The sequence below is a fragment of the Balaenoptera acutorostrata genome, chromosome 20, assembly GCF_949987535.1.
Source record: "Balaenoptera acutorostrata chromosome 20, mBalAcu1.1, whole genome shotgun sequence".
Taxonomy (NCBI): domain Eukaryota; kingdom Metazoa; phylum Chordata; class Mammalia; order Artiodactyla; family Balaenopteridae; genus Balaenoptera; species Balaenoptera acutorostrata.
Window position 1 is genome coordinate 48,822,664 of NC_080083.1, and position 12,564 is coordinate 48,835,227.

The 12,564-nt window shown below is 49.0% G+C and overlaps 1 protein-coding gene across 9 annotated transcripts in view; it reads left to right on the forward strand.

Annotated features, from left to right (window-relative positions):
* Window positions 1-10,006, forward strand: part of TANC2 (tetratricopeptide repeat, ankyrin repeat and coiled-coil containing 2) — a 360,962-nt gene extending 350,956 nt beyond the window's left edge. For 7 of the 9 annotated variants that reach the window (XM_057535645.1, XM_057535646.1, XM_057535647.1 and 4 more), the window contains one exon: window positions 1,328-10,006. In XM_057535645.1, the coding sequence (XP_057391628.1) occupies window positions 1,328-3,281 (1,954 nt within the window). In that variant the 3' untranslated portion in view covers window positions 3,282-10,006. The remainder of the gene's footprint in view (window positions 1-1,327) is intronic. The other 2 variants (XM_057535654.1, XM_057535650.1) reach the window with 2 other exon arrangements.
* Window positions 10,007-12,564: the final 2,558 nt, after the last annotated feature.

Here is a 12,564-nt window from a genome sequence, read left to right on the forward strand (position 1 = left end):
CAAGAAGCCTCTGCCGTATCTCAGTCGCTTTTTAACCCCCAAAGCAGAGAGCGTAGAGACACTGGTGGCTTAAGAAGAGGTCGCTGGAGCAAAACATCCTCCCAGCCCTTTTAGAGGGGAAAGTAGGATGGGTCATATATCACGGGCTCCTCTTTCTTTTCTTACAGGCGTTTGGGAGATTCCCTGGATCATTTAGTCTTCCTCCTGGGGCTCTCCTCCAGTCTGGTGGCATCAAGCCTCCTTCTCACATACCCACCCCTCCGAGCACCACACCACACACGCATGGAGACAGGAGGTCCTGCTGCCGGGACTGAGGGGGCCCAAGAGAAACCCCATCTCTTATGCCCCATCTGCTATGGTTTGGCCAGTGGGCAGGAAAGGCTCCAGAAAGATCTAGAAACTGCCATCATTGATCTTTAGATAACTTGTCACTGTCCTTAATGCCTCCTGCCCGGCGCCCTGCCCTTCTCCCCAGCTCTGCCTGTAAAAGAACTGCTTCAGGTTCACAGCTATGACCAGGGGGCATGTGGTCCTGAAAATCAAACCCAGCTTAAGTCTAGTGATGACGGTGGCAGTGATCTTAGTCTTAATTAGCTGGGGCAACAGAGTTCTTACAGAAGCTTGACTGTCAAATTCTCTTTCCCCTTGGATTATTCCTTCCCCACAAGGCCAATTGCCCCTTTTCTGGGCAAGGTTAATAGAGAGGATGGGAGTATCTCTGACTGTCTGGGTCCTTATTGGTAGATTAGAATCTGAGTTTTCTAGTCAGCGAGCCTAATACCTGCCCAGCTTTGATGCAGCAGAATGGAGGAGCTGCAGTGCTGTGGGGCGAGGGGTAGAAAGGGCAGAGGACGGCGTTCTTGCCTAGGATGGAACAGGCCTGAAAATTGGAGCTAAAATATAAAGAAAAAATTCTGCTGGATCAGCAAGATTTTAAATATTGTAGTTACTGTTTTGTTCCTAAGCTAATTGACAGTGACCCTGTAAATGACAACCCCACCCAACCCTCCTACTACCTGGTGTGCATTTGGACACTGAGAGAAACTTCCTGAAGGGCCTGTCTGGACTGACAAAATGGGGACATTTCTCCACTGATGCCAGAGAGGCCAGAGGGAAGATGGAGGCTGAACTGGCTAGGGAATCATTCTGGACTCTTCTGGAATGACAGCCTACCTATTTCCTTCCTTACAAATCAGACGAAACCAAAGCCCCCCAGATGCCCCCAGACGCTAACAGTTCTCTGAAACAGTGACCATGTTCTCAGCTCTTGGTGGTTCCCGTTGATTCAGAATAACTCCAGTTCCTGTGTTTACATTTTGTCAAGCAGACAGTTTGCAGCAGCCTTAGAGGACCTGAACGAGGCCATCAAGCTGTGTCCAAACAACCGTGAGATCCAGAGACTTCTGCTGAGAGTGGAGGAGGAGTGCCGACAGACACAGCAACAGCCGCCGGCAGCACAGCAGCAGCCTCCGCAGCAGTTACCGGAAGAAACAGAACCCGAACCCCAGCATGAAGATATCTACTCCGTGCAGGACATACTCGAGGAGGAGTTCTTGGAACAGGATGTTGAGAATGTGTCCATCGGCCTCCAGACGGAGGCTCGGCCCAGCCAGGGGCTCCCGATAATCCAGAGCCCGCCCTCCTCCCCGGCCCACCGCGACTCGGCCTGCATCTCCAGCTCGCCTCTCGGCTCCCACCAGGGTTTTGACTTCCGGCCCAGCAGCTCTGTGGGCTCTCCCACTAGGCAGGGTTACCAGTCCGCCTCACCTGCCCTTTCTCCGACTCACCAGAACTCGCATTACAGGCCCAGCCCCCCGCATACTTCCCCCGCTCATCAGGGAGGGTCTTACCGCTTCAGCCCCCCTCCTGTGGGAGGGCAGGGCAAGGAGTACCCGAGCCCGCCCCCGTCCCCTCTCCGCAGAGGCCCTCAGTATCGGGCCAGCCCTCCAGCGGAAAGCGTGAGCGTCTACAGAGCCCAGTCAGGCTCGCCCGTGCGCTATCAGCAAGAAACAAGTGTGAGTCAGCTTCCTGGCAGACCGAAATCTCCATTATCCAAGATGGCCCAGCGGCCCTACCAGATGCCCCAGCTTCCTGTGGCAGTGCCCCAGCAAGGGCTCAGGCTCCAGCCGGCCAAAGCCCAGATCGTGAGAAGCAACCAGCCCAGCTCAGCAGTTCATTCGAGCACCGTCATCTCCACAGGGGCCTATGGCCAAGTGGCCCATTCGATGGCTGCTAAATACCAGTCTTCACAAGGAGACATAGGAGTAAGTCAGAGCCGGTTGGTTTATCAGGGGTCCATCGGGGGGATTGTAGGGGACGGGAGACCCGTGCAGCATGTGCAGGCCAGCCTGAGTGCAGGCGCCATCTGTCAGCACGGAGGGCTGACCAAAGAAGAGCTTCCCCAGCGACCTTCCTCCGCCTACCGAGGTGGCGTGAGATACAGCCAGACACCACAGATTGGGCGTAGCCAGTCCGCATCCTATTACCCAGTCTGTCACTCAAAACTAGATCTGGAGCGTTCCTCCAGCCAACTAGGTTCCCCCGATGTGTCACATTTAATCAGAAGACCTATTAGTGTCAACCCTAATGAAATCAAACCCCACCCACCAACTCCCAGGCCATTGCTGCACTCCCAAAGCGTAGGCCTTCGTTTCTCTCCATCTAGCAATAGTATCTCATCCGCCTCCAACCTAACTCCTACCTTCCGGCCATCTTCCTCGATTCAACAAATGGAGATCCCACTGAAACCGGCATACGACAGGTCATGTGACGAGCTATCGCCAGTGTCTCCCACTCAGGGAGGTTACCCCAGTGAGCCCACCCGATCCAGGACCACACCATTCATGGGGATCATAGATAAAACGGCCCGGACTCAACAGTACCCCCACCTTCACCAGCAGAATCGGACCTGGGCAGTGTCATCAGTGGATACCGTTCTCAGTCCTACGTCTCCAGGCAACCTGCCTCAGCCTGAGTCCTTCAGCCCACCGTCATCCATCAGCAACATTGCCTTTTATAACAAAACCAACAATGCACAGAACGGCCATTTGCTGGAGGACGATTACTACAGCCCCCATGGGATGCTGGCTAACGGGTCCCGCGGAGACCTGCTGGAGAGAGTTAGCCAGGCCTCCTCGTACCCCGACGTGAAGGTGGCTCGGACCCTCCCTGTGGCTCAGGCGTACCAGGACAACCTGCACAGGCAGCTGTCCCGGGACCCTCGACATGGGCAGACGTCCCCTATCAAACCAAAGAGACCATTTGTGGAGTCTAATGTTTAAAAGACGTGTGTTGGAGCGAGACCCCTATGTGTTCACTGCACATTTTCAGGCTTGGTTTCCACATTCGAGGTAGTTCTCTGGCTTAATTTCTCATGTAGTTTCCGCGTGGTGTTCAGAGGTGGCAGCCCACATGCCGAAATCCTTTGCATGCAGCCGACTGGGAAGCTGGCCTCCGGGGAGCCGGGACTTGGGTTTCTTTTGTCTGTACCCTAGCCACACGCTCTCTCCCTCTCTTCAGATGCCAACGAGGAGATTGTTGTGCCGTGTGCTTTAACCCAGGGAGATCAGACACACTGGTCAGCTCTTTCCAGGAGACAATCGCTTTCACTGATGTTCTTGTTGTGTAAAATGTCTTTCTCCGTTTTTACAAAAATAAGATGTTCTTGTTCGTTTTCTTCTAGGAACTTTAGAAAGAGTGTGATGCCCCTTTGCCTTTGCATTCTTATCCAGTGTTATCCAGATAGCAGCCCCAGTGCATTCTTGTACCATGGTCTCCTCCCCTGGACCGCCAGCTCCCTGCAGCCACCAGGTCTAGAATGTTCATTTAGATTATTGCTGGTCTTCCTATGGGGGTAAAGGATCAAGGAGAAAGAGAAGAAATAAGAAAGCACCAATACAGTTATTTGAAATGTCACTACATGGATTTCCCAAGAGGCATTTTAGGAACATTCAGAAAACAACCAGCCCTTTAAATATTTCAGTCAGCCGAGGAAACTGGATGAGAATCATGCATATTTTTAAATAATTCACTGAGTTATTCTTTACGTTTTTAGCCAAATTAACCATTAAAAGCTACCAATTTTCCATGGGTGGGGGAGAGAATAAATAAATACGTAGAGAGAGAGAGACTGTTCTGGATTCTCAGTGGAAGGCTGTAGAAAATCTGTCTTGGAGAAATCTACTTCTCGGGTTCTGATACGTCACTGAGCATCATATTCCACAAAAAGCATACTCTTCCCGGAGGTTGACTGGTATATAATCCTGTTAAGTTGGATCTTTGCCTAGAGCCACATTTTGTTCTACTGGCCCTCTTTTTTTTTTTTTTTAAACCCAGATGGTATAGTGAAGAATTGGTTTTTGGGGAAGGAAGTTGAATTCTCTGGGGACGGTAAGACTTATTCCCAGAGCTTGCACCCAGGGCCATTGCATTCCATGGCAAATGTTGTCTAACTCCATTTCAAGATCTATTGTTTCATGATCTATTATTACAGGAACTGTTTACTCTTTTCTTTTTCTAGGTAGGAGTGTTTGGGGATTGACATTTAAAAACCAGGCACAGCAAAGTGTTTCAGGGTGAAGAAAGACCCCTTTCAGCCCTGGGTAGGAGCACATAAGGTAGACAGCAAGTCTTCTGATCCAGTCACCCTCCAGACATCTCCTGTGTCTGGTGGTCCTTTGCTAACCGGTCCTTTGAGTGACTGAGGCCAGCATGAGATGGACGGCAAGAACACTGAAATCAAAGCCTTAGCACAGGCCTGGTAGCAACTGCACATCAGCTCTTAAAATTAACAAACTAAACAACTAAAACTAAACAAAAGAGAATTCGGTCACTGTTACCAGGAATCATTCTGCTCTTGTTAGTAAAGGGCTACAGGAAGAGAGGCTTCCTGAATAAACATCCAGATGTGACCAGACCTGTTTGTACTCGTAAGTGTCCTCTGAAAGAATCGTTAAGACGTGGGGAGCATGAAGCTGAAATCAGAAACACTTCTTTGCTAACTTAGATTCTGCCAAATAGATGAACCCCTCCACCCCCAAGCCTGGAACAGGCCAGGATGTGTGTCCTGTGCTAGAAGTAAACAGCAAGGCTAACTCAAGACCCAGCCTCTGTCCACTCTCTCTGATGCTGAAGGACTATCTCCCACTCAGCTAGCCCAGAGTGGACGTCAGTGACTCTTCTCTCTCTTTCTCTCATCAAGAAGGTGAAATGTACAGCTATAGCATCAGCCTACAGCCAGGAGCCCAGCAGCCTCTCAGCTTTTTTTGTCCAGGTCTCAGCCCTGTTGGGCTCTTTGCATCTTACCCTTTTTAACTACTACTCACTGAGGAGCTGCTGCCACATTTTGAAAACTTCTCAGTGTTTATTAGAAAAGTGCCCCCTGTTTATTTGGAACACCACACGTACCACCTGCACCCACCTGAGTGGGTGAGCAGGTTCTACGGTTTTACAAATAACACCACTGACGCCACTTCTCCCGAGTGTGTATCTTAGAATTTTCTAGGACGGACAGATTTAGGGTCCATGCCTTACTGGACAAAACACCTAAACTGTCAACAGTCAAGATGCAATTCTTTTTTAGCCATTGTAAGAGGGAGTGAATATCACTACTGGGCGCCGGTTGTTTTTGACTAAAAATTGCCAACGGGACCTTATTGGAGCAGGAGACAAAGTCTTTCCTTGTAAGCAGACTGCCTGTGCCCTGTTTTGCTACTTCACTGCCACGGGATGATCTCAGTGCTGTACCTTAGAGATGCCTCCTCCCCGAGCAGCACTTGCTGAATCAATGTCTGGCTTCAGATGGGGGGAAATTTTTCACATGAAACCGGTAAGTTCCACTCACCCGATTCACATCACCCTGAAATGGAGACAGTGGTGACAGACTTTAGCTTACAGGTTTCTCACCAAATCCTACCTTCCGTTCACCCAGAATTCTTGCACTAATGGGTTTCCATCACATCATGTCTTTAAATGGGTGCACTTTATTGTTTGAATTTGTAACTCTGATAAATACTGGATATTTAAGTGTGAGTAATGTCTTCATTAGAAAATAGCAAAACCGCCCTTTTAGTGTATTTTTCAAGGGAAAAAAAAAAAAGGAAAGAAAGCAAGCAGTGGATCACAACATTTATAGCACAAGAAATAACTGTTGTATATAAGCATCAAAAAGATTAAGAGTTTTTAAATACAAAAAAATATTTGCAGTGATTTTAAAGTGCTTTTCCAGCAATTTTCTTAGGGACTCCTGAGACATGGTTACTTTATTTACTGGATCAGTAAGGCACACAATTAACAATTAAAAATTAATGTTTATTTACAAAGTAAAGGGAAAACCTGTGTAACATGAGAATTTGGCATGGACAAAATGGAGACCATTTTGTATCTGCTGTTGTATCTTGTCCAAGTTGCAGACGTGCACTATTAAAAGTCCCAAGTTAATAGAGCACAAACCCTTCTTGTTCCTCTCCCATGTGCCCTTCTTTCTAGATGTGTTTAACTTAAACTCGAAGGCTCAGGAAAATTCCACTAATTAGAATCATGTGCAGTACCCCAGGTCGTTGTCCAGAGATACAAGTTTGCTAATTTAGGTAAGCCTGGACTGTTGTAAACAGAAGAGCTTAGAGAAAGATATTCTCGGTCCTTATATTGTATAGTAGTTTATGAACCCCCTCTCTAAATATTGGTATTTTTATATTCCAGAGATGTACCCAACAGAAAAATTAATCAGTATCTAATTTAATATCCATAAGTATTTTCTTTAGATTTTAGTCATAGACAGTGGGTTTTTGTGGATGTCACCTTGCTTCACCGTACTTTACCACTAGGTGTCACTGTGGCTCTGCACCAGGCTCGTCTGGTAGCAAAGAATGGCAGCATCTCCGGAGGAGCGACATCCAGGCCAACAGGCCCGTAGGCTCAAGAGGGTTCGAGAAGGAGGGAACAAAGGCCTGGAAAGGGGTCTTCACACATCTGTGCCAGATGTGGCGAGATAAGCTCTTTGAACACTACCTGCTTTGGACCTTCAGCCAGGCAGAGGCTGGGGGAAGGCTGACCAGAGCTCCCTTTCTCTGGTGGGTGAATGGGTGTGCAGAAGACCTGTTTCTTCCCCACAAGCATCCCTCTCAGTTCCTCTCGGCCTCCAACTTTCATAACTCCAGGGGTGTCACGGTTGGGTGGTTTGATTCACAGATAGTTATTTTTCTCCTGCGGAATTGCCTTGGACAAAACCAGTTGCTGAATCTTTGCCACAGAACGGAACAGGCTCCCCCAGGGGGCAGGATGTACCCACCCCATCCCAGCCTCGCCCGCCCTGCCTGTCTGCCCCGGGGCTGCCCCCTTCTCAAGAAGCTACCCTGCAGAGGCGGCCTGCTGCTGCCCCGCACCAGGCCCGTGCCGCCCGCTTGTGTGTGCACTGGGGGGGGGGGGGGGGGGGGGGCTTTCTCTCCTCCTCTTCTAGGAATTCCAGACTGACCGTCTACCATGACAACAGTGAACAAAGGGCTTAGGGGTAGGAGCTACCTACAAAGACGTGTCATGGAAACCTTCACCATGCAATGCCTTGAACTCAGCTCTGGCTGCTCCCAAGAAAAGGTGGCTGGCTGGGGGCCTGGACACAAGCACAAGGGGGCTGGTGGAGCCTCTGTGCAGAGCTACTTGAATAATCACTGGGTCTTCATCAACTTTTATAACACAGACCACTCAAGGGCTGAAGTGTTGGTAACCTGCATTTCGGTGTCCAATGCCTCACAGCAGCTGAACCACCCTGAGATGCTTGTGGCCAGCTGATGGCCACAGTCAGAGCTTTGAAAGTCAGTACCAAATGAACGCATAATTGGACACCAAAAATCAAGTGTTACTTTCATGTTTCCTCACCCGTATCCTCTCATTTCTTCCTGCTGACTCTGTGATATCTCCACTAAGCTGACCTGTCAGGTTTTAGCTGGATGCATATAGGTGCAGGCCGGCATCGCTCTCGTTTTTTCCACCTAGTCTGTGGAAAGGAAGGAGCTTAGCGGGCTGTGTTGTAGCACTTGCTGGCTGGATTTTTCTCTTGCCTAATCACTAACCAGAACACCTGGTTAGGGGGACTCAGCTCAATCCCTCTGGTCCCCAGGACCAGACAGAGAGTTAATTCTGGAAAATTCAGTACTTGAATGTACCTGCCTTATTGTGAACCAACTTACTGGAAAAAAGTTAGAAATGCTGGCTCCAGATCTCTACTTCATTCATAGGTTATTTTGGAAGTTCTGTAAGTTACACTTCCTGTTCTGGTTTGGTTTTTTTGGTTTGTTTTTGTTTCTGTTATTTTTTTTTTTTTCCTCTTTGGCTGATTCCTGCTGAGTGGGGCCAGTTCCTCGTCAGGCTCAGGGCAGGTGCCATTCTCAGGCATGGCCTCCTTTCCATCCAGCTTAGCATCTTTGTCTCTGTTCTGTCTCCTCCAAATCCAAGATGATTTTAATTAGTACAGATATGTACAGTCTACAATTAAAGAGTGATTTGTACTAATATGATTTTGATTCTTCCTCCTCTTTGCTGTCCTTTCAAGACACTTGCTGGAAAAAGCTTTAATGCACTTAGTTTTCCTTTAGGTTTTCTATAACTCAGATGTAAAGGACTTTCTCTGTACAGTATATTATCCAATGCATGTTTGTTCTCTATCCTGATATACTGAACACCACACAGTTGTGAACTCATGCAGTGGGGATGTCCCACACCCAACAGAGGCATCTAGGCCCCTGTGTATAAGGAAAGACGTTTTCCTTTGCTGTACTTGCTTGAGCAGTTTTATTGTCTGTACATGTGAGCTGTGTGAGATAGATGTGAAAAGTTAAATGAATGCAGTTTCCTGCCCATGTATACAGATCGCCATCTGTACAATGAACTGTATGTATGAAAGCAAATGTACTTATTTATAAATGGGTAACACTTGGAAAAACACGGCGTTGTGGTGCACTCCTTTCATTACAGTACCTCTCAGGGGAGCTGACTTGCACTCAGCATCACTGAGGCCTGCGGTGTGAGGAAGCCTCCCCCAGGAACAGCTGGCAGAGGCCAAATTCCTAACGATTTGGCTGGTCTCTTAAGGAATATTTAGAGTCACCCCTTCAGGCTCTGGTTCATCAGAGAAGTTACTGAGCACCTCTCTCGGGAGCTGGACACTGCGGTGGGCACGCAAGAACCATGCGTAAGACAGTCCTGAGGGCCCATCAGCCAAGGCCCACTGCATTCATTGAGAAAGGGAGGCTTTTTCTTCCGTGGAAGAGTCTTTCTCCAGCCATGCCAAGGGAGCACTGAGTTCCTCTCCTTTGATTTTAATAGCTGAGGCTACACCCCAATCCAGCTACCGTACCAAAATCCAAGGCTGCCAGTTAGAACTGTTAGGGTTAGAGACTGCAGGCCCGCGGCGGGGGGACAGCACCAGCTATAGTTCCCAAGGCTAATTAACTTGGTTAAAGTTGGAAGCCCACTGCTTCCAGTGACTTTATTTTTTCTTCAGAAATCCGGCCGGAATTTCCAATCCTCGCCATGTAGAGAGCTAGGCAGCTGCCCTGTGAACGGAGAGGTTGCAGATTTTCTGAAACTGGCTGGAGCCTCCATACCCTTCATTAAGGACGGAGTCCTGTGGTCTTTCCTGCCTGGCTTCGACCTCTCTGTCTACTTCAGGCACAAGCAAGGAAGGAGACCACCTCCTCTAGACGCCAGACTTTGTTGAACAAACATCCCTGCTGTGTAAGTACATCCATTTCCCCCAAAGCACCAAAGCTGGGGAAGCAGGAAAACTCCAGGCATGCAGTCATCCCAGCCTGGACGCCACAACTGCCTTTAAAGAGGAGAGGACTCTGGAAGGAACTACCTGCTCAGTCTGAAAAGCATTCCTGGGCTGTTCCAGTTATTTCATTAAAAGTTAAAAATGGAGAAGTGGTTGAAAGAAAAACAGGTTTGTTTTTTTTTTTTTTTGGTTTGGTTTGGTTTTTAATAAATTTATTTTATTTTTGGCTGCATTGGGTCTTTGTTGCTGTGTGCGGGCTTTCTCTAGTGGTGAGCTGGGGCTACTCTTCGTTGCAGTGCTTAGGCTTCTCATCGCAGTGGCTTCTCTTGTTGCGGAGCACAGGCTCTAGGCGTGCAGGCTTCAGTAGTTGTGGCACACGGGCTCAGTAGTTGTGGCTCACAGGTTCTAGAGCACAGGTTCAGTAGTTGTGGCGCACAGGCTTAGTTGCTCCGCGGCATGTGGGATCTTCCTGGACCAGGGCTCAAACCCGTGTCCCCTGCATTGGCAGGCGGATTCTTAACCACTGTGCCACCAGGGAAGCCCAGGAAAACAGTTTTTTAAGAATTCCTGAGGCACTGAATGATTCCTAAAAAGCTAATTCTTTTTTTTTTTTTAATTAAAGATTTATTTATTGATTGATTGATTGCTATGTTGGGTCTTCGTTTCTGTGCGAGGGCTTTCTCTAGCTGCGGCAAGCGGGGGCCACTCTTCATTGCGGTGCGCGGGCCTCTCACTATCGCGGCCTCTCTTGTTGCGGAGCACAGGCTCCAGACGCGCAGGCTCAGCAGTTGTGATTCACGGGCCCAGTTGCTCCACGGCACGTGGGATCCTCCCAGACCAGGGCTCGAACCCGTGTCCCCTGCATTAGCAGGCAGACTCTCAACCACTGCGCCACCGGGGAAGCCCCCTTTTTTTTTTTTAATAAATTTATTTATTTATTTTGGCTGCGTTGGGTCTTCGTTGCTGCGCAGGCTTTCTCTAGTTGTGGCAAGCGGAGGCTACTCATCGTTGCGGTGCGCAGGCTTCTCATTGCGGTGCCTTCTCGTTGCGGAGCACGGGCTCTAGGCCTGTGGGCTTCAGTAGTTGTGGCTCACAGGCTCTAGAGCGCAGGCTCAGTAGTTGTGGCTTACGGGCTCTAGAGCGCAGGCTCAGTAGTTGTGGCGCACAGGCTTAGTTGCTCCGCAGCATGTGGGATCTTCCCGGACCAGGACTCGAACCCGTGTCCCTTGCATTGGTAGGCAAATTCTTAACCACTGCGCCACCAGGGAAGTCCCAGAAAGCTAATTCTTAAAAGCTGTTTGCCCTGAACCTACCTAAAGAGCCACTCAGAGCAGCAGGAAACAGTGCACTCAGCACATTCTGGTAGGTCTTCCCCTAGTCATTTTCATTCCCGGGTAGGTGCCCTTCAGTTGCTCTTTATAGCTCGACACACCGCTGTGCACACATGCACGTGGGCAGTCAGACTCCCCTTCCACAGGCCAAGGCTGAGGGGGGAACATAGCATCATCTTCTTTCACCTTTAAAAATGGAAGCTGGAGGAGCTTGAAGAAACTTGGACACTGAGTCTTCCCATTGCCAGGAATAAGGACATCATGTCTGGAAGGCCCTATGATAAAGAGGGTCTCATAGAAGAGACAGCACTGAGTCCATTGTAAAGGGCCATTCTCCTGAGATACCCCTTATGTCCCAGACACTGTGATGGGGACTTCCCACGTGTTCTCTAATGTATTCCTCATCCAATTTCTGACAGACATTGCCGTCTCCAAAACACAAATGAGGAAGCAGATCCTGAGAGTTTAGGTTGCTCAAGGTCATGGAGTCAAAGGTGGGACTCTGAATCAGATCTGCCCAGCAAGCATTTTCCCTGTACCATGCTGCCTGCCCCCTTCCTGAGAAGGGGTAATCCAAGACAAGCAAGCAATCTGGATGACCCCGGAAGCAGCACAGGCAGTGGTCCAGAAGGAAGCTTAGAGAATGCTACTTTGTGCTCCTTTAGAGAAACAACTCTGTGCCAGGGGCAAGAGGCATAACTCTGGGACCTCTCAAGGTTCCAAACCCAGTGAGAAGGTGAGTTGGTTAAGGAGTAGCCCCCTGGAGGGAGAGGCAGCATCTGGGATCATTTGAATATTCAAACACAAAGAGACCCTTAAGATTCAGAGGCTAGCACAAAAGCCGCAAGAGAGGTGGCACCCTCACAGGGTCAGGATGCCTCTGCCCTCGCGCGGAGAGCCAGCCCTGACCCTGACCGAGAGATCACCTTATGACATGTACCAGGCCGTGCTTTGCAGGCTTTTAAAGCAAATGAAGGTCCACATAGAAGGCTGGATTCAGGAAAAAGACTCTATAGATGCATCAAGCAAAGACCTCTCAAGCTCTGGCTGAGACACGCCAGAAACCAGATTCAATGCAGAAAATAAAGTAAGTGCCAGGAAGTAAGAATCCATGGTCCCTTTCAATAGTGAGCCCTCTTAGTAAGTTTTTCAGCTGTTAAGTGACAGTGCTTTTGAGGAGCACACGGTAGATCCCGGTGGTATCTGAGTCGCACCCAGGTTTACTGTAAACACATCTGCCTGAGCCTCAGGAATTGATCTAAAGTGGAATCTCAGCTTGTTCTCAAAGCTTTGCTCCTCTTCTTAAGGAATGAAGAGACATTTTTAAAAGGAAAAAGGTTAATTGAATACTGGGGAAAATTCTTGCCAAGGCCCTTGTCAGGCTCTTACGGCTCCACCCTCCAGGCCACTCTGGGTTGAGAAGAGAATTTCTCTAACCATGTGGAAGAGCCTCCCTCACTGGGT